Source organism: Tenrec ecaudatus, chromosome 9, assembly GCF_050624435.1.
Source record: "Tenrec ecaudatus isolate mTenEca1 chromosome 9, mTenEca1.hap1, whole genome shotgun sequence".
Classification (NCBI taxonomy): domain Eukaryota; kingdom Metazoa; phylum Chordata; class Mammalia; order Afrosoricida; family Tenrecidae; genus Tenrec; species Tenrec ecaudatus.
In genome coordinates, this window is record NC_134538.1 from 122,093,090 (window position 1) to 122,119,226 (window position 26,137).

General features: G+C 41.4%; 2 protein-coding genes across 3 annotated transcripts in view; one reads left to right on the top strand and one right to left on the bottom strand.

The window, feature by feature from the left end:
• Positions 1–18,828, top strand: part of FAM185A (family with sequence similarity 185 member A) — a 63,362-nt gene extending 44,534 nt beyond the window's left edge. For both annotated transcript variants that reach the window (XM_075558502.1, XM_075558503.1), the window contains one exon: positions 17,618–18,828. In XM_075558502.1, coding sequence (XP_075414617.1) covers positions 17,618–17,730 — 113 coding nt within the window. In that variant the 3' untranslated portion in view covers positions 17,731–18,828. The remainder of the gene's footprint in view (positions 1–17,617) is intronic.
• Positions 18,829–24,372: 5,544 nt separating this feature from the next.
• The window catches only part of FBXL13 (F-box and leucine rich repeat protein 13), a 245,272-nt gene continuing 243,507 nt past the window's right edge, over positions 24,373–26,137 (bottom strand). The window contains exons 20-21 of the mRNA XM_075557360.1: positions 25,105–25,268; positions 24,373–24,616 (exon numbers count right to left, since the gene is read on the bottom strand). Of these exons, the coding sequence (XP_075413475.1) occupies positions 24,373–24,616; positions 25,105–25,268 (408 nt within the window). The remainder of the gene's footprint in view (positions 24,617–25,104; positions 25,269–26,137) is intronic.

Consider the following 26,137-nt stretch of genomic DNA (forward strand, 5'->3'; position numbering starts at 1 on the left):
ATTCTCGTATTCTAGTGGCTGCCACGACTTTCCGTGTACCTTCTTATTGGTAGCATGATGCGGACATCTTATTTTAAAGCACTTCATTATTTCACATTTAGAGCCCTCAGCAGTCCTGTCAATGGATTCATTTATTTTAAAAGTTTTCTGGTGTTGCTACTTTCTAATTCTTAGATTTAAAAAAGTTCAAGTGAATACATACATTATAATGAAAAATTTCAAATTAACTGTGTCTTATTAAAGCAAATAAGAATTTGATTCAGTAGTAGGCACATAAACCTGCTCTTTCAGTATACCAAATTCTCAATTCTACAAAGATGAATAGCTTTGGGATATTTTACCAACTGCATATTTTAAAAATATTTATTGTTTTAATAGATAATGAATGCACTTAGAAAAAACAAGATAATGCTAATAAAATTTCCTGTTAAGTTCTTGCACAAAGACACTGAAAAAGACATGGGAATTAACTTGTGCACATGTGTGTGTATGTTTTTGATTTACCTTTAAGGTGCTGACTAAAGAAATGTGGGGACATTTCATAAAATTAAGTTTCAATTTTAAATATTCATTTTATATTCCATAAAAGTTTGAAAACAGTCTGTTGAAAATGATAGAATACTGGTAGTACGCAGGTTACAAATATCTGACTTACAGGCAACTCCTACTTAAACTTTAATACAGGGCTTGAAGCTGTTCTGTCATGGCTGATGAAACAGAAAGAGACCAGAATTATTATAATTTGAGTGTTCTGTCACAGTAATCAGAATGGAAAAAAATTATGGGTTGAAAGCCAGTCATGGAAGGCTTTGAAAAGGCTTCGTAATGAGACTTTTCAGGAGCCTGATACATGAGATTGGATTTTTGACAGGACTGAAGAGCCACACACATTCAAAGAAACACACTTGGTCTCATCTTTGAGCCTGGGCCATTTTCTTTGAGCTGGGAGGTTGGGATCTGGGTAGGACACTACCATCTATTTAAATTTGCCAAACCCTGCCCTACTCATGCTAATTCGTCAGCACAACTTTATTTGCCACATCTAACATAAATCTTAAAAAAAAAAAATTTTAATCAGCACAGATTATATATATTTTAAAATCATTTTTATTGGGGGCTCATACAATTCTTATCACAATCCATACATACATCCATTGTGTCAAGCACATATGTACATTTGTTGCCATCATCATTCTCAAAACATTTGCCTTCTACTTGAGCCTTTAATATCGACTCCTCATTTTTCCCCCTCCCTCCCCACACCCCCCTCCTTCATGAACTCTTCATAATTCATAAATTATTGTTTTTTCATATGTTACGCTGTCCAGTGTCTCTCCCCGCCCTCTTCTCTGCTGTCCATCCCCTAGGGAGGAGGCTATACGTAGATTCTTGTAATCGGTTCTCCCGTTTCACCCCACATTCCCTCCACCTTCCAGGCATCACCACTCTCACCACTGGTCCTGAAGGGGTCATCTGTCCTGGAGTCCCTGTGTTTCCAGTTGCTATGTGTACCAATGAACATTCTCTGGTCTAGCTAGATTTGTAAGGTAGAATTGGGATCATGATAGTGGAGGGGAGGAAGCATTTAAGAACTAGAGGAAAGTTATATGTTTCATCGTTGCTACCTTGCACCCTGATTGGCTCATCTCCTCCCCACAACCCTTCAGTAAGGGGGTGTCCAGTTGCCTACCAATGGGCTTTGAGTCTCTACTCTGCACTCACCCACATTTACAATGATAAGATTTTTTTGTTCTTTGATATTTGATGCCTGATCCCTTCTACAGGTCGTGGTCACACAGGCTGGTGTGCTTCTTCCATGTGGGCTTTGTTGCTTCTGAGCTAGATGGCCACTTGTTTATCTTCAAGCCTTTAAGGCCCCAGACGCTATATCTTTTAATAGCCGGGCACCATCAGCTTTCTTCACCACATTTGCTATGCGCATGTTTGTCTTCAGTGATCATATCGGGAAGGTGGGCACCCACAGATATGATTTTTTTGTTCTTTGATGTCTGATAACTGGTCCCTTCTACACCTTGTGGTCAGACAGGGTAGTGTACTTCTTCCATGTGGGCTTTGTTGCTTCTGAGCTAGATAACCGATTGTTTATCTTCAAGCCTTTTAGACCCCAAATGCTATACCTTTTGATAACCGGGCACCATCAGCTTTCTTCGCCACATTTGCTGATGCACACATTTTTCTTCAGAAATTGTGTCAGGAAGGTGTGCATCATGGAATGCACAATTTAATAGAACAAGGTGTTCTTGCATTAAGTACTTGAGTGGAGGCCCAATGTCTATCTGGTGTCTTAATACTAAACCTATAAATATATACACATAGATCTATTTCCCCACTCTCCTATATAAATATATTTACATATTACTTGCCAGTATTTAGACATCTATAAATACCCTTTGTCACCCCTAGTTCTTTCCTCTATTTTCTTTTACTTTCCTCTTGTCCCACTATCATGCTCAGCCTTCATTTGGGTTTCAGAAATTTCATCTTTTCCTTCCCCAGATGATTACCTTTGATATCTTTCCTTTGTCTTATGTTGTTAGCTAGGACCTCCAGTATGATGTTAAATAGGAGTGGGGACAAGGGGCATGGCATCTTTGTCTGGTCCCCTTTTTCACTGAGATTGTGTTCGTCTTTTCTCCGTTAACTACCACATGGGCTGTTGGTTTTTCATATATATATAGCTTGTATGATATTGATGAGTTTTCCTTCAATTCCTATCTTCTTGAGTGTCTTAAACAGGAATGCATGTTGAATGATGTCGAATGCTTTTTCCACATCTATTGATATTATCATGTGGTTCTTATCATTTTCCCTGCCAATGTGGCAAATAATGCTGATGGTCTTTCGTATGTTGAACCACACCTGCTTCCCTGGTATGAATCCCACTGGTCATGGTGACTTATTTTTTAATATGCTTTTGTATTCTATTGGCCAGTATTTTGTTAAGGATTTTTGCATCAATATTCATTAGGGATATTGGTCTGTAGTTCTCGATTCTGGTGGTATCTTTGCCTGCTTTAGGTATCAGAGTTATTCTAGCTTCATAGAAAGAGTTTGGGAGTTTTCCGTCTTTTTCTATGTTGTAGAAGAGTTTGTATAGGTTTGGTGTCAATTCTTCCCTGAATACTTGGTAGAATTCTCCTGTGATGCTATTTGGCCCCGGGGGATTTTTTTGTTGGTAATCTCTTGATTACCTTGTCTGTTCCTTCCATTGCTATGGGTCTGTTGAGGTTCTTGACATCCATCTGGGATAGTCCAGGGAGGGATTGTGTTTCCAAATATTTGTCCATGTCTTCCAGATTGTTGAATTTGGTAGCGTATAGACCTTCATAGTACTGTGTAATTTTCCTTTTGATTTCATTAGGGTCTGTTGTAATGCCCCCTGTTTCATCCCTCATCCTTGCAAATGTCACTTCTTCCTGCCTTTCTTTGGATAGGTTTGCCAGAGGTCTATCAATTCTGTTAATTCTTTCAAAGAACCAACTTTTAGCGGCATTAATTTTTTCCATAGTTTTCTTGTTTTCCCTCTCCTGTATCTCTACTGATTTTTATTATATCTATCCTCTTGCTATTAGTAGGGTTGTTCTGTTGACTCTGCTCTAATTGTTATACATTTTGTGCCAGCATATCCATGAGTCTCTCATGTTTAATGTGTGCATTTTTTGCTATCAGCCTTCCTCTGATAAATGCCTTTGCTGTATCCCTCAGATTTGGGTATGTCGTATTTCCGTTCTCATTGGTTTCTAGAAACTTCTTGATTTCATGTCTGATCTGGGTCAATACCCACTCCTTATGCAATAGAAAATTGTTCTTCCTCCAATTGTTTCGCCTTGTTTTCTTCACCATCCTGTTAATTTCCAGCCTTATGGCACAGTGATTGAAGAGAGATGTCTATATAATCTCTATGTGCTTGAATTTACTCACGTTCGACTTGTGTCCCAGTATGTGGTCTATTTTCAAAAATGTCCATGTGAACTTGAAAAGAATGTGAATTTTTTGCATATGGGTGGAAAGCTCTGAAAATATCTATCAAGCCAATTGTGCTATTTAGATTGTAGCCTCTTTGTTGAGTTTCTTTCCCAATGATGTGCCTTTTTAAGAGTGGTGTATTAAAGTCACTAACTATAATTGTTGAACCTGTGATCTCTTTTTTCGTCTTTTGGAGTGTTTGATTTACAATTTTCGCAGGTCTCTCATTAGGTGCATATATGTTTATTATGCTCACTGGTTCTTGGTCTACTGTTCCCTTGATCATTATATAGTGCCCCTCCTGATCTCTTGTTATGGCCTGTATCATGAGGTCAATTTGGTCAGATATTAAGATCACTACTCCTGCTTATTTTGCATTTCCATTTGCTTGGTATATTTTTTTCCATCCTTTAATTCTTAACCTGTTTTTGTCTGCCAGCTTGAGATGAGCCTCCTGGAGGCAGCAGATTGATGGGTTATGTTTTCTGAGCCAGACTGTTAGCCTCTGCCTTTTAATGCCTGAGTTCAGGCCATTGATATTCAATGTTGCCCTGTGTCAATCCGTTTCATCGAGGGTCTTCCTCTTTTTCACTAAGTCTCTTCATTGCCAGGCAAAACGTTCTTATCCAGGTCTCTCTTGATAACATGTGCAAAGTCTGTAAGACAAAGTCTTGCCAAACTCATTTCTAAGGAGCATTCTAGCTGTTCTTCCAATGCAAATTTGTTCATTTTCCTGGCAGTTGATATTCTGTTTAATATTCTTTGCCAACACTATGATTCAAATGTATCAATTCTTCTCTGATTTTTCTCTGTCGGGGGAACCAGCCTCCAACAACCAAAGGGCCAGAAGGCGCAAATGCATGGTGATGATGTATAAAGATTGTAGTAAAACCGTAGAGGATAAGAAAGGAGAGAGAATAAAATAAAGCAGACAGATGTTATGGTAGCATGCTCACCTCAGTTTCTCTTGATGGATTACACGGAACTGAGTGCATTGGAGAAATGAGAGCAGTGAGAATGAGTCTTTATTATTTTGGGATATTTATAATTAAGCTCAAGACATACATATTCAGTAGTTACATATGTCACAAGGTGTGTAGTATCTTCATTAAGGGTCTCCGAGCTCACAGGTGAGGAAACCTAGTACCTGCATTGGGGGAAGGGATAAGGGGGGGGGTGTCACAGCAGGAAGAGAGATCAAGAAGTTAATGTCTGCTTTTATAGGGAGACATAATCAACCATGTGCCCACTGGAAGGCAGCATAGCTATTAGGGGGAGAATCTGTGAGAATGATTTTTAAAGCAGGATAATTTACCTGGACCTTACTGCTAACTTACAAAGTTGAGGCTTTCCTACCATGGAATACCAGCTTTCCAGATTCCCTCTGTAATAAATTAGGGAATATAGTCCTCGTCATATTTCCCTCAGTGTTAGTTTGCCACACTGTTGTTCCTTATTTCATTGTCCAGCTTTCATGTGCATGGAAGACAATTGAAAATGCATGGCTTGAGTCAGGTACACCATAGTCCACAAAGTGACATCTTTGTTTCTTAATACTTTGAGATCTTTTGCAGCAGATTTTCCAAATGCAGTGTCTGTGTCTGTAGAATATGTATATGCGCGTTTGTGGGTGCTGCATATATATCCATACATAACAAACCACACAGGGCACAATAATGGCAACATCTTAGTGATATGCAAACAACTCACAAGATTGATTTACTCAGTCGAAAGGCATGAGCTACAGGCTCCAGGGACAAGTTATTCCATTGGCACAGTATAGTTAACAAAGATAATGTCCTACAATCTACATCTGACTTTGGTGAGAAGCATCTGTGGTTATGACCTCTACTCATGGGGAACAAGAGAAAGGAGGAAATCAAAGACTCAGAAAGCCAATCCATGAGACTAATAGCCCACATGAACCTCAGCTTCCACCACCCACCATTCTGTCTAGGGACAGAATAAAAACTCAAAATCCAAACACCCTGCTATCAAATTCTACCCTATAGGACAGGGTAGATCTGCCCTTGTGGGTTTCCAAAACTATACCTCTTGACACAAGTAGAAAGTATCATCTTTATCCCATGGTGCAGTGGACAGAGTTAGCAGTCTGACAAGTTAGCAGCCTAACCCAACAGAGACACAATAGAAGATTCTGAATAGAACGGTAGGAAAATGTAGGACAAACCCCCACTTTCTAAAATATAGCTAGACATACTGGACTGTTAAAGTCGAGTAAGCCCTGAGTCTATCACTCAGGTCAGCTTTCAGTCAAGGAACAGATTAGCTTGTAAAAGAAGCAGTTTTGTCTGCGAGTAATGTGTTCCCTTGAACTGTGAGTTACATGAGACCAATGGTTACCATTTACCCACAAGCCACCGTAAGGAGGCAAGAAGGGGAAGGGAAGAACTAGATCAATGGAAACGGAACAAATAGAAATGATGAGACTGCGAACACATTGTAATACAGTAACCAGGGGCATGGAACAATGTGTATAAAATTGTAAAAGGTGTGCCTAATGTGCTGTGTAAAAGTTCACCTTGTGGTTAGGTACCATCGAGTAGCTCCTACCCATAGCAACGCTAGGCACAACAGAAGGAGACGCTGCATGTTCCTGCGCCAGCCCCACAACTATTCCCACGCCTGAGCCCATGGATGCAGCCACTGCCAGTCCCTCTCCTTGAGGGCCTTCCCCTCCTGCACTGCCCCTCCACTTTGGATACTATAGTTTATAGTATCTATAAATAGTATTTTAAAAGGAAAAAAAAGACTCTCAAAAACGCAAAAATGTATTGTCATCTGCTGTCTTGAATTTGATAAGGAGATAACAGAGTTACCTTTTCCTGGTTCTGGTTATCTAAAACAGTGATATATAAATGTATTGAATAGTGTTCTGAATCACAGAGTGGTCAAATTATTTATGTTAAAAACATTTATGTTATAATTGAAAGCTATTTTGTCATCTTTTCATTTGTTTATTCATAGACCTATTCCTTCCTGAAATTTAGATTTTGTTAAATTTCCGTTCTCCTAGTTGCCAGCTATCAGTTGTAAGCATGTAACTTCCAAGTCAGTTTGTGCAGACCTGCCCTCTTCATTAAGCTCTTTGCCATTTCTATTCCACTAAACCAGTAAGACTTCAAACTGAACATACTTAAAAACAAGCGCTCTGTTCCGTTTCCCCTAGCTCCCTTTCCTCCTGTCTTCTTTGTTTTTCTTTAGTCACTCATTCAACAAATATTCACTGAGTCAGACACTGTGAGCATTAATTAGGAGGGCAAATACAAATCAAGGATTGACCATCTACTTTCTAAAGAGCTTACCTACTAGCGAGGAAAGACCGAAATCAGTGCGTGCAGTACAGTGCTGAGAACATCGAGGGACTTCGTCCAGAGCTGACTCCTCAGACTCACACCTGCCGCTCGGCTCCATCCTTCTTGACCTATTCTGACCTCAACTGTTCCTCCCACAGTACCCCACTTCTTTACCTGGTTCAATATTTCAACAAATTAGCCCTCAGCAATCTTGGTTGAAAAATAAAAGTGAATCAATGAATAGCATAGATCAACAAAAGAATAAAATAAATGGATAAAAGCATGAATGTCACGAGAAACATACACACTTACCTCATGGGCTTTTATGAAGATTCTTGGCCTATTTTATTATTTTGGGTGCTGCATCATGAACTCTGATGCCCGAACCAGAAAGGAGCACATTGAAGAATGAAGACTTTATTTCGTGCTCACAACTCAACTCAGCAATATAGGTTCTCATCAGCAGAGTCCTTTTGTTGAATCACACATGATATACTATGTTGTTGGGCCCAGATGTATCTGATGTGGGACCAAATTCATCAGAGTAATGCAAACTGCAGGCACATTTTTATTCTTAAACTGTTTGGCATGTCGAAGGCCATAGGCTTTCTGTATGAAGTGGATGAAATAGCTTAAGAATCATAGGAAAGCATAGCCAATTTCTCCCTGCCTCCTCCCTCCTCCCTCCCCCATCTACACATACACACACACACACACACACACACACACACACACACGGGAGGTTTCAATCTGAAGCACAGTTTTTTGAAATAATAAGCAGTTTTGTATATGAGTGGTTATATTACAGGCAGCTGAGCTCAGCTTTTCTGGGCCTTCCTCACAGAGCCCATGAGGCAGAGAGACAGAAATACCCTCATAGCTGAGGCCTGGATTGTGTCTAGCCTGGTTTCTGAATCCTTTCTGAAGGAAGCCATGCCCGTGAGATTTAGTCACTCCGTCCCAGGCTTCCCACAGGGTTTGATCTGTCAGCTCTATAATTTTATTTCCCATGCCACAGGCTCCTTTGCAGTTGCTGTCACTGCTAAGTCTCAGATTTCTCATTCTTACAGTGATTTACAAGTACTGGGCTGTTGTGGAGTCAAAGAGAGCTGGGACACAATTTGGCTGAGACATGTACCTGCTAAAACACACAGTGTCTGTTCTTTCTTGGAGCGCCGTCTCTCATCCTGATGAGAGCCATGGTTCTAGGTCAGCAAGCTCAGCCAGTGGCGAATGCGTTACGTAGGAGATTTCCATAAGCAGACTTCTCGGCTAGCTTTGGGCTTCATTTATCACCTTCGAAAGGGAACTTCTCTTCAAGGTAGAGTGTGTTGCTAGTCGAATGACTGCTGTTTCTCATTGTCTGCAGAGTAGGCAAGCAAGCACTGCTGTGTTCACTTCATTTTAGTCAAACTGGAGAGAGAAAGTATGTCAAACTTAATCCATGTGGGATCAAAGGACGCCATCGAGTCAGAAGAGAGTTCTTGGCTCGCTTTTAGGCAGAGGCTCAGTATGTAATGACAACATGATTGGTAGTGGAAAACTGGACCAGGGATTGGAAATGAGGTGGAAATAGGACAAAGCCCTTCGAAGTCCAGAGTCAGAGTTTGCTCTCCAAGGGGGCACGGTTTTAGTCTTTAATAACTAGCTCTCATTTACAGCACACCACAGTTTTGGTTTCGTCCAAGTATAGTGATCCTGTGCTTGTCAGTCTGACACTCAGGACCACATGGCAGAAATTCAGTAACACAGGGTCGAGTGCTTGATGGTTTGTGGCTGTTTGTAAAATTTCTTTGATAAATTCATTTTAAAGTTGCTTTCTGATCATGTATGCTCTTATAATTTTTTTGTCTCCCCATCATTTTGCTCAGGTAGCTTGAATCAGACATCCAGTTGGTTTGTTAGTTTATAGAAAAGAAGCAAGGCTAGCTTTTATTTCCAGTTATCTAGAGTAGGGATCTGTAAACTCTTCCTGTCAGTGGCCAGCTTAGCCTCTGCTGTCCACCCTTCTTTTTTTGTGCTCAACACCTCTTTTAAAATATAAACGTCACTTTTTAGCTCTGAGACCATACAGAAATAGGCTCAGGCTAGTTTGACCCGTGGGCTGCAGTCTGCTGACCCCTGACCTGGAGATCAAAGAACAGGCCCGTGTTAGAGCAGCACAAATTATGTTTATGATGCCAGTTGTTGTTTGGGGGAGGGGTACTTGGTTTGATCATTCAAGAAATATTGCACCACAGCCAAACACTTACGTGAAGGAACGCTCACTAGTCGTCAAGAAAACTACACGCATAAATGTGTATTTTAAGATATTTTGATATTTAAATAATTTGATATTTTAAGAAGCAGTGCAATTGTAGAAGATACAGAATGGCAAATAAAAATACAGAAAGATGTCCGCCATTACTAGGCGTTGTGCAGTCTGTTCTGACTCAGCACCACATCTCCCTGCACGCGCCTCACAATTGCTGATCTGTCTGTCTGTGTTAATCGGCTGCCTGCAGCGTCTCCTTTCGTGCTGGCCCTTCACTTTCGTCAACATGATGTCCTTGCCCAGGGACTGGGCTGCCCTCGTCGCTGTCCAGAGTTTGTGAGACAGAGTCTCCCTGTCTTCCACTCGATTGAGCGTTCTGGCTGTGTGTCTTCCAGACATTATTCTTCACCAGGACTAGAATTCAAATGTGTCAGCTCTTCTGTGGTCTTCCTTCTTCATTCTCCAATGTCTGTGTGCCCAGGAAGTGATTGGAAAGAGTCTTAAGGAAATGCAAATTAAAACCAAGATGAACTGAATCTACACACCAATTTATAAAAACCAAACTCGCTGCTGCAGAGTTCATTCCAACTCATAGCGCCCGGGTACAACAGGGTCGAGTTGCTCTTGCGGGTTTCCTGGACACTGTATGTGAGGGTAGAAAGTCACATCTGTCTCCTGCAGAGCGGCTGGTGGGGTTACTTGCTGACCTTGTGGTCAGCAACCCAACATGTAGCCCACTGCGCCACTAGGACTGGAGACACACCTATTAGAACGGCTAACTGAAAGTACACTGCTGTTACTCAGTGCTGCTGAGACTGTGGAGAAACTACAGCTGCCTTATCTTGCTGCTTAGAATGTAATATGATACAGCTCTTCTAGAATGCAGTCTGGCAGTTTATTAAAAAATAAACATCAGTAGGGAGTTTCTTTGTTGTCACCAAAGTCTCATGTATCTTGATTACAATGTTGCTTATACAAATGTGTATGAGTAGTAAAATGCCATGAACTTATACAACAAGACATAGGAAAAAATGAGCGCATGCAAAAAGTTTCCAAATACGAGTAAGCTCTAATTATAGTTAGGACTTCTCTGTACTGTTTTTGGATAGTTGATTTCAAAACAAAAAGCTTAAGCAAAAGTGGAAGACAGATAGGAAGAGTGAAAGAAAGAGCGAAGACTTCCTGTAAGATAAAGCGGCCAGATTTACTGCTCCCTGAAACAAGACAAAATGCGTGCGGAGTAGGGGGGCTGTTTTCCAGACAGTAGACATCAGGTAATGAAACGCAGCCATCAGGGTACAATGAGGTGAAATTCCTTGGTATGTCTCTTCTATCCATTACCTTTATAACCCCTATCAGTGACTGGGTGGGAACATGAAAATGGGGTGTATGGGACTGATATGAAGAGACTGGACAGTTTTGCCATTCCACTGGGTGTCAAGTGAGCCATCCCAGAGGCAGGAACAAGAATTAGTCAAGGCCACCAAGAAAGAAGAGCCATAAGAGTGGAGAGAAATGTGTGGAGAAGCAGCTGTGGCTGCAGAAGTCACAGCACTGAAACCATGCAGCAGAGGTGGGCTTTCCATCTCCCGGAGAGAGTAAAGCTGAGCCCCTTCAGGTTGGAGGCTGGCTGGCTTCTAGGGTGGGGTGCCTGTGGGCATTCATCAGCACTGAAGGAGCTTTGTAGCACTTGGCAGACCAAGGCAGAGGTCAAGGGGCTGAGAGAGGTGTGCTTGCTGACATGGCTAGGAAGAAGCCCAGGGAACAAAAACCTTACATTTCTGATCCTGACTTGGGATCTTTTAGCTTCCTAATAAACCCCATAAGTATGGGTATTGTCTGTGAGTCCTGTGTAGTCACTGAACCCAGCAGAGAAGTGGAATTCTGTGAAAGGGATAGTTGGTGTCAGAATGAGGTAAGGGAGGTTGGAGAGGGGAGGTATGTCTTACCTCCTAGGAAGTGGCCTTGGGCTGGTGTGGAGTTGTATTTTTCTTCCCCGTAAGGAAGCTGGATCTCCACACTCTTTCTTCTCAAGATGAGCTCCATTCTTCTTACTGCCTTGAGGAAATGGCCAGGTTGGAGTATAGGGAGGGGGAATGAGGGAGAACGGAGCGTGCTTCCTGAATTGAGCCCAAGCTGAGCATCTGAGGAGACCACAGCAGCTATAGCGTCCACCAAACTGGACAAGCTCCTCACGCAAGATACGGGCTCGAGCACTTAGTAGTGGGAAATAATTAGCACTAAACTGAACATTGTTTAGAATTACCTGACATAACAAAAACAAGACAATGAAAGCTCAAACTGTTTCTAAAAAAGCTACCCATGAACAAACTTGAAAAGATTTATTAGTAACAAAACAATATATGGAACTTAACAAGGTAAAATCCACAGTATCTTCTTAAAAGACCAGAATTTCTAGAAATGAAATGACAGTATCGGAGATGAAAAAAATCTATAGTAGAAGCGACTAAACATTGCAGAAGAAGTGAATGATAGAAGAAGACTCTCCAAGGTTATTTGGGAGCAAAACTGATTAATTGTACTGTTGCTCAATTCCTTGATTTTTTAAATTATTTCAGGTCACGATAGAATACCTACTAGATGGGCACCATTGAAACTAGCCCCAAAATCGATTCTTATCAGTTAAGATGTGACTGAGATGTTTAGACTGTGCTTTTGTTGGGGAAAGAGTCGATAGTTAAAGAATGTTGGCAAAGTTGAAGTGCTTGGTTTGGGGATTGTTATGATGGTAGAGGTTTTGTTTGTGAAGTGTATTTAAAAAATAAAATCTCAGAAAATTAGTTTTTACTTAATTTTATAAGTGTTGGATTTAATTTCCTAGTCAGCTGTTAAACTTTTTAAGGGTACTGACTTGTCCTTTTGATTTTCTGTATCTTTCTAAAGTACTGGTCATGGTGATTTCCACAGTAGAAGCAGTGTTTATAATGTAAAGGAATTCCTTACCATCATCCAGCTCCTCTTGTGCCCTGACACTGATGCACTGAAGTTTATGCTCCTGCTGATAAGGCAGGATCTGAATTATCTCCCACCCCCCCACCCCCAATGTAAACAAACAGAGCCATCTCAGAAACCCACAGGGGCAGGTCTACCCTGTCCTCTAGGGCTGCTAGGAGTTGGGATCACCTCCATGGCAGAGTTGGGCTCACTGTGGCCAGGAAACTTTTTAATTCTATTTTTAAACACAATGGTCAAATTGTGAAAATTATTCCTTGGAGCCTTATCTTTGTCCATAGCAAAGGCTAATGCAATCGATTGTGCACATTTTGAGTTAAAAAAGAACTCGAAGCTCCATGTGTTTGATTTAGGCAGGAGTTTAGAGAACACGTGTCAGAGTTTAAAGCAGGTCCCGAGGAAGGGCCTCGCCTCCCGTGTGTTGGAAGTTGCTGCTGTTCGGGGGCATCACAGCGACCTGTGTACGACCGGAGGAAGCACCACCTCGTCCCGCGCTGTCCTTCCGACTGTTGATGTGTACGAACATGCTATTGCCGCACTGTGTCACCCTTCCCTGCGCGGCTCCTTTACCGAGCATGGTCTTCTTTTCCGGGACTGGTCTCCTGATAACACGTCTAACACCCTTGAGATGAAGTCTCACCATCCTTGCTTCTAATCAGTCTGGTTGTACGTCTTCTAAGACACTTCAGCTTGTTCTTTTGGCAGTCCCTGGTACTTCCATCTTCTCCGCCAGCACTGTCATGCAAATGCATCGATTCTTCTCTCCTGTGGGGCAGTCCTTTTCCCATTCCTCCGTCAAAGAACCCTCCTCTGATTTTTCACTGGCAAAGAAAACTATATAAGGAACGTGGCAGTGGAAACTCACGTTTTAATGTGTTTTGCAATAGTTTTGTAGGAAGGGTTCATAAACTGCCAGTTAGAAGCGTCTCCACAGATTCAGGCCAAGGTACGTGAAAAGCTTTCAGTAAATTCCTTACTGGCAAGACAGCAAAAGCTCTTTTCAGCAGCCAGAATGGAGCACCGTTGCTGCAGCCATGGGCTCAAATCTGGCGACAATTGCGAGCATGGCGCAGAGCTAGGCAGTGTTTTATTGTCGTGCATAGGGGTGGGAATGGACGGGACAACACCTAATGTGACAGCAGAAATGGAATTGTGTAAACTGCCTTGCCCTTGAGTTTGTCTCTAAGCCAAAGTGGCTCCTGTATTTCTGCTGCCACAGAAGATGGAGCAGAAAGCCTCCGTGGAGAGTAGAAGATCTCAGATGTTGGGAAAGCTTTTCACTGTCAGTACTTTGTTATTGGTGCCAAAGGGAGAATAAAATAAAGGTGGCATTTCCTAGGAGACTACGATCGAAAGAACGCAGAATAAAAAGACTGTGTGGCCGCTGCTGTTTCTGAGGGCAGTGGTTTGTTTGATCAGGTACTCATGTAAATGTGAAGTTCTTGCTCCAGTCTTGTTAGCGATAGGGATCTCCAGGGCACTCAGCTTTGCTCAGTTTACAGAAACATTTGAAAAGTGAAAATCCGTTTCAACGGTTAATCTCGAGGCATGCTGTGGTGTGGTGCAGCTCTGATCTGGAGTCACCCCGCAGAAGAGGCTAGCCTTTTGCCTCTGTCACTTTGACTGTAGCTGTCATCTCATTACATGTGTTTTACTCCCATGTCCACATCCTTAAATGAAGAGCATGAAATAGTGAAAACAACGTTATTCTTTCAGAGTCAACTCTAATTTTGAAAAAACTGGAAAACAAATCTAGTGGGGGGTGGGGGGAAGGCCACAGTTCGAGTGTTCAAAGATTTTTCTCTTAGTTATCCAGTGCTACTCTAACGGAAATACTGCAAGTGGGAGACTCTTGGGAATCTCTGCTCATCTGCCATCCAGTGCGTGCCTCCATTCAGGGCAGCGTGGAGCCACCCCACAGGTTCTGAGGCTGTCAATGTGGGCAAGGGTGCCCCCTCAGCTTTTTAATTAGCAGTTGAAAGCTTGACCAGGGGTCCCCTTCCACTTTAACTGCAGAGTGTATTTTATACCAGTTGTACTTGATTGTATATTTTCAATCTAATTTCTACTGTGAAAAAACTCACTTGATCCTAACAAAGATATTAAGCACTCGTCCTTAAATTGATCTTTAAGAGGATTTATTTAGAAAAGAGATATATTCAGATGCAGGAGGACAGCAGCCCACACAAGTGAGAACTGATGATTCCAAGTAAAGAACCACTAACAAAGACAGACTCCAAGGACAAAAAAAGTGAAGTACAGTTGTTTGATAGGCTAGTCTTTGCTCAGGATCACAAGTAGGCTCGGTTAGGAGTGAGAAACGGGCTTCTGTTGGACATAGTGTTTCTGATTTCAGGGACAAGTTACAGAGGGTTCAGTCACCCACCGGTCCTTTAAGTGGAATCCTAAAACCATCCCTGGTGGGTTTCAAAACCGTTATCTCAGGAATTTGTAAAACATGTCTTACACCGTGACCTCATGTCCACCAAAGAGCTTGTTGTTAAACAAAAACCCCCAAGTCCTTTGAGCCAGTTTTCTGTATGACAGCCTTGTCCTGAAGAAGTAGTTTTGAACCCACTTTCTTAGAGGGTGTCCAATGAATGGTGGCCCGAGACTAACGTTAGTTACTCTTTCAGCATTCTCCTTGCTTACTTATGACATCTGTTAGTCGGGTCTGACAGTTAGGGCTGTGACTCTGTGAATGAGTGTTACAGAAAGTTTTGCCCTCTCACCAATCCCCATTGTTTGTATAAACCGTGTCCAGACACTTGAGAATCTAATCCGTACGAGTCAACAACTCATGTATCGCTATATGAAAAGCTGCCCTAGACATGTATAATTTCCTGGTCTCCACAGTGTTTTAAATTCTATACTATTGGCTAAACTAATGATGCTATCAATAGAACTACCTTATACCCCAAAGGGATGATTTATAATGTTCTCTGTCATAAAATAATGATGGAATCTCCTAAGTGAATTAGAGACATATATAAACCATAGCTGTATGAATGGATTTGGGGCTTGCACTTAATTTTAACCTGAACCTAAAAACAATTAGTTCTTATGACATGCATGGCCCTACTCAAAACTCAACATATAAAGAGATTATAGGAGCCAGTTGGTGTGATGGTTACGTGTTGGGCTGTGATTGTGTGGTCAGCCTGTGAACCCAGCAGCATCTCCTCAGGAGAAAGACTGGGCTTCTACTCCTGTAAACCGTTACAGTCTTGGAAACACACACGGGGTCACTATGAGCCAGCATTGACTCGTTAGAAGTGAAGGTTTTTGGTTGGTTTGTTTTTGTTTTTTTAATAGAAATGTGTGGTGAAGAAACCAGCAGGATGTCTGGCTATCAGAAAGAATAGTGACTGAAGTCTTAAAGGCTTGTCTTAAAACAACCAGCCAATCAAGGGTCCATGAGGGAGGGGGGCGCGGGGAGAGAGGGGGAAAAATGAAGAGCTGATAGGAAAGGCTCAAGTAGAAAGCAAATGTTTTGAGAACGATGAGGGCAACAAATGTACAAATGTACTTGACACAGTGGATGGATGGATGGATGGATGGATGATAGGAGTTGTACGAGCCCCCAATAAAATGATTTTTATAAAACAACAAGCAGCAATTTAAGCAAGGCATCAACTGTCAACACAAATGAAGCACACCAACCTGGGGAATACAAGAACTGTTACTACTGAATTCAAAATGAAGGAACCATACTAGAGCTTTAATTCTGGACACCTGGTTTACGCAATCCATTTGCAGGATCCGCATGTTGATTAAGCCTCTGATGAATCCTCTTGGACCACACTCCAGGGGTGTGCTGTTGGACAGAGAACACTGTAAAGTCGATAATGGCAGGAGTTAGGTTAAAATGCAACACCGTATCATTGATCTACCTTTGACCCGTGTTAAAGTTGTTTCCATTTTTAAGGTTTTTCTTTGTTCTTAATTGATGTTTTTGGGTTTTTTTTCTTGTTTGTTTCCTGTTTGTGTCCTGCATGGTTTTCTGTATAAGAAATCCGGTATAGGTAAATCTATGGAAACAGTAACTGGATTACGTAATGTGTCTTGAGGGTGTGGCAGGGGAAAACCAAAAGCAAACAGGCCATCGCGTCTATGCTGACTCATAGCAACCCCGTAGGACAGGGTAGAACTGCCCCTGTGAGTTTCCGAGACTGTAGCTCTTAATGGGAATAGAATGCTGCATCTTTCTCCCACAGAGCAGCTGGTGGTTTCGAACTACTGACCTTTCAGCTATCAGCCCACCATGCCACCAGGCTCCTTATGACATGGGACCATGGCGGAGAAATGGAAAGCTAGCAATAATGAGTCCAAGAAGAAAACGTTCTGAAATTGGTTATTGTGATGATTGCACCACTTTTTAAATGATTAAATTGTGTGTTATGTGAATTGAGCCAATAAAATGATTTTTAAAAAGGAAAAGAAAGCAGAAAGTTTAAAAAAAAAAAAGATTCTCTTAGAGTGTGCCTCACATTCTGGCTTGACCACAGAGAGAAATTCCTTCTTAGTTTTTATGGCTTCTAATAATTAACATAACCGGATAACAAGAACTTGTGAAAGGTTTGCATTTAGTCTGCAGCTAAGCAAATATGGACATCTTTGTAGGCAGGCAAGTAAAGACCAATTTAATTCAGCAAAAACAGAGTTCAATTCAGTCACTTAGTTGTGGTCGGAAAGACTATATACGTTTCATCTTTACATTTCTGAATCATTGCAGCCGGATGCTTGCTGGAGTGGATTGGTTTGTTTGGCGGGTACTATGAAAACCGAGCCTCTTCAGGAGTGGGTTAGCACATCAATGCTCTTCCATGGATGAGTGACACCTGATGGGCTAGGCCGCTGGTGGATGTCTAGATTTCATTGGTTGTAGTAATGATTTTTGCATTGGGACGCTAACGCCTTTGAAGAAGGATTCTTGGGCAGTCTTGGACATTTTCTAGAAGCTGTTTGCTGAGTTACTCCATGTCTAAGATGTTCTTCCGTCTCAGAAACATGTTGTTTGGATCTACATACTAAAATGACGCCATTGTCAAATTAATAGATACCTTCGTGCAATTTTGTGTTTCAGGGATCCTGAATGAAGTGCGCAAGCCTCAAAAATGCATTAAGGCTGATGCCCCAAGAGGCACTGTAAGTTTTAGAAGTCAGAGCTGGTTCCAGTCCCTGAAACTGCAGGACTAAGGATGGTTTAAATGGTATTTGTAAAATGTAAACAATGAAAAAGAGCTGGATGACACAAATGTGAAAAACATTGTACATATAAAGGATGAAAACAAATGGAAATGAATACTAGTGAATTTTTTGCTTTGCTTTAGAGAGGGTTTTGAGTTGTTTGTTTGTTTCCAATTTTTGTGCTGTTATTGTATTGTTTTTTATTGCTGTATAACAAATTATCACATATTTATCCCCTTAATATGATGCCTATGTTATTGGCCCATAACTGGGTAGGTCCGAAGTCACTCCCTACCCCACTGTCCCCCAAACTCCTACCTCCTACCTGCTTAGCTGGGCTCTCCCAGGGTATCTATCACAAGACTTGAACCAAAGTGTTGACCAAGTTGAGTTCTCATCTAGAGCCTCAGCTAAGCTCATTCAAGTTGAGAGAATCCAGTTCCTTGTGCTGTTGAATTGATTAAGGTCTCTATTGTGTCGCCCTCTGTTGGCCATCAGTCTCTGGAAAGATCTAAAGGCCACCTGCATCTCTTCTCATGTGTTCCTTCCAACCTCAAGCCAGCAACTGTGCATTGAATTCTCTGGGTGCTTTGCCTAGCTGACTTCTGCAACCACCCAGAGAACACTGTGCTTCTCAAGAACTGGGTTGATTAGGTCAGGCCCAATCATGATCATCTGCCTTGTGTCATATCTGAGGAGCGCACCGCATAATCTTCACAGTTCTCCGTGACGCTCAGGGATAAATAAGATTATACACAGAAGACCATGGGGGCAGTTACCTTAGAACTCTATGTACCATCTCTCTCCTTGGTGACACACTTTCTGCTTGGTGCGCCACAGGGCATCCATGCAAAAAACAAAACTGATCACAAATGTGATGTAATTGTCTGTGGGCCGTGCCCTATTTGTATAAATAAGATATACATCGTACATCTCTGGGTATGAGAAATGTTCAAACAATTGTGTAGCCTGATGTAAGAAGGTAGCGTTTCCGATTCATAATGGTGTACTGCATAAATGTATGTTATAAGTATGGATTTATGTTATGAATTCATCTTTCTGTCAAACTTTACTTGTCTCTTCCTGGAAAACTCAAGTTGTACAACACTAAATAAACCTTTCTTTGGATTAAATTTTTTAATATTGGTATAAATCATTTCTTAAACACCAATTTCTTTCCAAATGTGATTTATAATAGTCTCCTTTTTGTTAGTATCTGATTTCTTTAGAGTTCTGTCCATTTTTGACTCCTGATTTTTGGGGAGTGGGGGTGGGGGAGTCACCTTTAGTAATAGCTCAGAATCCCATTTTAGTTCATCCATCATGAAACCAGAGTTTGCCCAAGCTTAGAATATACACATTAGCATATCCAACATGGGTGCGGTGTGTTAAAATGCCAAACAGAGGAAACTGTGAGACAATGAGGCAATTATTATCTTTTTTTAAACCTCATGCAATTATACAACTTTCTTAATCACTAAAAGTAAAGTTTATGAAATTAGTCAACAGCCAAAAAGCTCTCTCATGAACATGATAGCAGTCAACTGCATTAAAATTGTTAATGGAATTATGTATTTTGGAACTATATCATCAAGTTCCAAATAGAAAGGAAAAGTTGCCATTTTGTGTTCTCGTGGACACAGACCCATATGTATCAAGTGCTCACGAGTGAAAGGCTAACTCATAGACTGTTTTGGATGCCTTGGAGCTGTGCACTAAGAAATCGAAGAATTCTGGTCCTGTCTCCTTGACGTCTTAATCCCCTGTCCACTTTTTTTCCAACACCTACTCCTTTTCTTTCACTTCAGTAGCTATAAAATTTGTCTCCCCAGGAGGAATGAATGTTTCTCTTGTTCTTGCTTAAAAGAGGCTCTTACTGATGGGCTTTGGCTCACACTCACACATGGAAACGACATCCTGGATTTCGAGAACACAATAGGGTGTTTCTCCTCATGGTGCTCATCTCCAGGCAGGTGTTCTCAACTTCCTTTAGAAAGCACTTGCCTCTTTTATTGGTCTCTCCAGTGGTGTGCTTGAGACATGTAGGAGCCAGACTTTTATGTAGCTGCCAGAAATGTACAAATCCAATTCAAAACCAACCTCTTTTTTCAATTAACATTTTGTTTTCTTTATTTATATTTATATATATATCATTCCATAGTTCAATCAAATCAAGCAGAATTGTACAATTGCTACCACAATCAGTTTCCAAACATTCTTTTTCTACACAAACTCCTTGATATCGTCTCCCCTTCAACCCACCCACCACCAGTGTACTCCTCTCCCCCCAAAACCCTTATTCTACTTGCTGTCTCTATAGGTTCATCAATCCTGGGTTTCCGCTATCAAAAAATAGAAAAACAGCACAACTTCAAGAGAGTGACCTCCAATGACATGACACATCTGAGATTCCCCCAAACATGGACAAGCAAAGACCAAACAGAACAATACAAACCAAAACTACAGGAAATTTTGGAAACCAGAGCAGGTCCAGCATGCATCTTAGGGGGAATATACTGAGAAAGTTTTATCTATTCAAGTAAGATTTATGCCTTTGATCTTCTAAACTCGTCTCTTCAAAGCTCTCTGTTTAGTAACCACTTTCCTCCCCATCCCTCTATTGTAGACAGAAGGAATTTTCCAGAGACTATGTAGTTCCATAAATCCACCCTCTGCTGTCTCTTGGCTCAACTTCCCACTTGGCCTTTCCTTCACTATCACCCCCTTCCAGAAACCATTCTACAGCTGAGTGATAGTACTTTATTTCAAAAATGACTTCAAAATCAACCGAAGAGTAGGGGGAATTATTCAGTGCATTTAGCTAATACAGAGTGCCCCCAAATATTTTGTAGAATCCTTTTAAATAGCTTTTGAAATAACTTTCACATCTTTATATTGTTTTGTTCTTATTGCCAACTTACAGTATACACAAAGGGATTAATCCCATTTAGCAGATGAGTAATTGAAGAAATAGAAAGGTTAAAAGGTTGGTCTAATACTATTTACACAGCTTGCTTGTAGCAGAAAGAGTGGAATTGCACTTTCTCCTGTTGTGTACCAAACATCAAAACAAACCCACTGCTATCAAATCGGTTCTGACTCATAGCAACCCTTTATAGGTTTTCCAGGGCTGAAAATCTTTATGGAAGCAGATAGCCTCATCTTTCTGCCAAGAAGTGGCTAGTGGGTTTGAACTGCCAACCTTGCAGTTAGCAGTCCAGCACTTAACCTAATAGCACCACCAAGCATCAGTGTTCTATAATATTAATTTTAATATTAATTCTGTAATATTAAACCACGGATTGACATATGATCATTTGAATTCCGCTAAAGGGTAAAATTGTCTTTTATCTATTGATGAAATCTTATTAAAAATTAACCTATACACAGGAAATTAATAACCCACAACTATTGTTATTGGGTGCCCCTGAGACAGTTCCAACTCATAGCAGCTCTGCACACCCAAATGCAGCAGGGCCCGAGGCCACTCCGTCCTCACACTTGTTCCTATGTCGGAGCCATCCTTGCAGACGGTGCAGAGTCACCTCGTTGAGGGCTCTCCTCCTTTTTGCTGCCCCTCCACTTTTCCAAGCGTGATGTCCTTCTCCAAGAATTAGTCTCGCCTGACATGTCCAAAGTATGTAAGATGAAATCTTGCCCGTGGGAAACAGAGGTCTGGGAAGAGAGTGTATGAGGATGAATTCTTTATTCTCATATTTTAAGAAGCCTGGGAAGCCAGGATTCTGAGTGAAGGGAGACCTTCACACTTGTGGATTAGAGATGAGTCCCAAATCACATTCTCATAACTAAAGTTAATCCCCACAATATCCTTCCATAATAGTACTGCCTTAAAGTTACCTCTTAAAAGCACATGGCTGATTACTATCTAGTCTGGAGCAGACTTGCGCTATTGCTCTCCCTGCTCAGGAGACAGTCACTTCCCCTTACCTGCCCCAGCACTGGTGTTAAGTTACTCCCCTCCGGTGAACTCAGGGACCTCTAGGGTTAAGGGTCCAACCCACTTTGTTATGTTTGGTTCCCTGTAATTAGAGGAGCTGGCATGCACCAAGAGTATATTAGCTGATGTTGGGAATATATTGTCTCTGTGTGTGTGTGGACCTGGCTCCTAAAATCATAGCGGAGGTGAGTACCCCAAAACTTTAGTCTGTCTCTTAATTGCTTCCCTTCAATTACACAGTTGTCCCTTAGGACCCATGTGGCTGGATCTCACACTTGCCATCCATCCTCTAGGGAGCATTCTGGATGTACTTCTCACAGGAACAGACGTTTGTCCTTCCGGCAGTCCGTGGCACTTTCCATATTCTTCACTAGCACCACCGTTCAAAGACATTGATTATTTGGTCTCCTGATTCACTGTTCAACTTTCATATGCCTAGGAGGCAATTGGCAACACAGGGCTTGGGTCAGATGCACCTTAGTCCTCCAAGTAAACTCTTGGTTTTTGAATGCTCTAAAGAAGTCCTGTGCAGCAATGTAATGTGCCCTTTGATATCTTTCTTGACTGCTGCTTCCATGAGCATTGATTGTGGATCCAAGAATGAAATCCTGGACAACTGGCACCTTTTCTTCATGATCATGATGTTACCTAGTGGTGCAATTGTGAGGATTTGGGTCTTTTTTACATCGAGTCATAATCCATGCTGAATTATGGATTCAATCCTTGATCTTCATCAGCAAGTGCTTCAAGTCCTCACTCTCCGCAAGTAAAACTGTCACCTGCATACCGTAGATTGTTATAAGCCTTCTTCCAATTCTGATGCCACATTCTGCATATAAGCCAGCGTCTCTGCTGATATGCACAGCATGTAGATTGACTAAGTGTGATGAGAGGATACCTTTCCTGATTTTAAACCATGGAGTATTCTCTTATTCTGTTTGCACAACTGCCTCTGGATCAATGTACAAGTTCTGCATGAGCACAATCAAGTGTTCTAGAATTCTCATTCTTCTGAAGGCTATCCACAGTTTGTTATGATCCACAGAGTCTAATGCCGTGGCATAGTCAATGAAACACAAACATCTTTCTGGCATTCTCTGCTCTGAGCCAAGATCCATCTAACATTAGCAATGATGTTCCTTGTTCCATGTCCTCTTCTGAATCAGGCCTGAACTCCTGGCAACTCCCTGCAAATGTGCTGCTGCAACTGTTGTTGGATGATCTTCAGAAAAAATTGTACATGCATGTGCTATCATAGATATTGTTTTATAGTTTGAGCAGTCTGTTCACTTTTCTTCGGAATGGTACAAATATGGTACGTGGCATAGTTCATTGTCCAAATAGCTGTCTTCCGGATCTCCTGGCATTGAAGAATTATTCATGCTATTCATGATTGAGGTTGTCAAGGATTTCATTTTGCTGAGATCCACAATCAGTGCTCATGGAATCAACAGTCACTAAATCAAATGATATATTTCATTGGGCAGATCTGCTGCACATGACCTCTTTTAAGTGTTGAAGAGCAAGGATATCACTTGGCCTCAGGTGCACCTGACCCAAGCCATACTATTCTCAATCATTTAATACAGATATATAAGGGAAATGGAAGAGGAATTTATGCATTGGAATTACAGTGTTGGTGAAGAATATTGCAAATACTGTGGGTTGTCAGGAAAACAAATCTGGTTTAAAAGAAGTACAGCCAGGTGCTTCTTAAAGCAAGGATGGTAAGATTTTGTCTCATGTCCTGTGGATGTGTTCTAGAGACTAGTCCCTGGAAAAGGACGTCATGCACGACAGAGTAGAGGATCAGTTGGGGGTGGGGGAGCTCCTCCAGGAGATAGCTTGACATGGTGACTAGAACAAGGGCCTGAAATCACACTTGTGAGGAGGGTGCAGGACCGGCCAGTGTTTTGTTCTGTTGTACATAGGGTCACTGTAGGTCAGAACAAACTCAAAAGCACCTAACAACAATTACCATGAAATTGAAAAATCTTCTTTTTGGCATGGCCTAGTTTTAAAATCCCTCCCTAAGTGTAAATTTTATTAAAACGATCTTATTGCGTTGTTGCAGGGATATCCTTTACAGCCATAGGTAGTTCTGGTTTCTTTGTAGTTTGCCCCTGACTGTGCATGGCTGAGCTGCCAACCACAAGGTCAGCAGTTTGAAACCAGGCCTCTTCCTGAGAGAAAGATCACAGACTTTTTACCCCTGTAAAAATTTGGTCTCAGAAACCCACAGGGCAGTTCTACCCTGCTCTGTGCTATCAGTCTGAGTCAGAACTAACTTCGTGGGAGAGGTTTGAGTTGGTGTAAGTAAAATGCTGAGATGAGTCCAGGGTTCATTAGCTTTTTGTGTTTGTTTGTTTCTTTGTCTTGTCAAATGTCTGGAAATGATAATGCCATATTTCCGTTAAGGATAGATATCTACTGTACAATCAAGCCTACCAGATCCTTAAAGTCACTCTGCGGACGCAAACTCTGAGTTACAGGATCATCTCTGCTTTCTTTTCATTTCTACAAACAAGATCCTAAATTCCTTGTCAAACAAACAAACAAAATACCATGCCTTTTAGAATTGTTTCGTATCACCATAACATGAGTTTTAATCATCTCATCAAAATGACTGGTTTGAGTAAGTTACAATGAGGTGAGAATTTACATAGTAGGACTGCTTGGTTTGGCTTTTTCTCTTAATGATGACTGAAATAGAAAATCGAACCTGTTTTCTTCCTGCTTGAGATCTCAGGTTCTCCTATTCCCTCTTCATTGCTGCAGAGGGATTCTTTCAACAGCAAATCTGAGTTCTCTTTAATTGTCTTTTTTTGCTGTTCTGTAAATTGCTTGCCTTCACCGTCATAGCCAAACCAATAGGGAGGGTCCTCAGGGTTGTACTCTTGTTGCCGAACCAAAGTTGACATTTTGAGAGCTGCCTCCCTGTAATTATAGAGAGCACCATTAATTCATTGCAGACATCGTCGCTACAGGATTTTCAATCATGACTGCAGCCATCAAGTCAGAACACCTTATGCTAAGCTTCCAATCTTATAGAAAATCCCTGATTAACAATAACCAAGCAGATAAATGTGGAGGAGGGGGGAACCTATTAGTAATTTACAATTAGTTGTGAGCTGGTTTAATCAGATTTAACTCTTAGGGGAGATGGACTGGTTGAAAGTGATTACATAGTAAGGTGCAGAGCTGAGAAGCAGTGGGTGACGAGGAGAGGTATATGCAACCACAAAGGCCACTTTGGAAGAGAACTGCTCTTGTTCAACTCAGAATGTTGGTTCCAACTAGGCAGGAAAAAAAAGGTGGAAGTTTCTAGTTCTGAAAGCCCCTGTGTGTTCAGAAGGCCAGAATCTCATGTTTGTCTTTCTCAGAAAGTGGTCCTTAAAGTTTTTCATATCCAGGTACATACTTACTTGGAAATCTGTTTGCAGTATAGCATCTTAAGGATCCGAAGTTGACCACAGCCTCTCTGAAGGTTCTCAAAGATTTGGTCAGTAAGGAGGACACAGCCAGAGACATCCAGAATGTGCAGGTAACGGCACTTTGCAGATAATAATTCCACTGCTACATCAGTGATCTGAACACAGTCAAAGTAAGTACTGGTTACTTAGATAGCCCCGTCCTAGGGAACAAAACAGGGCCCTCTCACCCAGCCTGTCACATCATGTGCCTTTAACCCAACTTAACGGTTTACCTCTATTTCTAGATTAGCTCCAAATACAATTGATATCAGTGTAGGTTGTCGAGCTGCTGTTATTTCCAATGTAGAGTACTCTGGTATGATGGGAAACATCATCGAAATTTTTCTAGTAATATTTGTTACATCAGTGTTACAGAGGAAGACTCTGGCTTTGAACATAAGTTCATTCTGAGGGCTCTGTGGAAGCCTAGGTTTAGTAACATCAAAAGGGGTTTCCAAATATTGGTGGGAAAATGTAATGAAAAGGTAATGACTTTTTCCACAAAAATTTTGAAGTCTTCTTCTATTTCTACAAAATATTTCCTGAAGCTAGCCTAGCCTGCTAGGGTCAGGCAGCCTTGCGAATAAGTCTGGATATCTTTGGTGGTTTCTGTGTAAGAATGGTAGAATGACCTGAGCCTTTTGGGGACGGGGCAAGTTGTTGAGAGACAAGAAGAGGAGTAAGAGCCACAGAGATTGCATGACTATTGCTCTGAGCAATCCTGCTGGGGGTGCCCACATGTTACCCTGAGGTTCTGCAGCCATAATTTAATCCTCTCTAGATGATTTCCATTTTCCCTGGTGGTTTGTTGCTTTATGAGTTGGGTTATATGCTAACTGAAAGACCAGCTACTAAGATTGCAGGAGAAAGATGAAGCTTTCTTCTTCCATGTGGATTGACAACCTGAAAACCGAAGGGAGCAGCTCTACTTGACCCTATTAAGATTGCTGTGAGACATTCTTTTCAAGCCCGCATGGCACATATT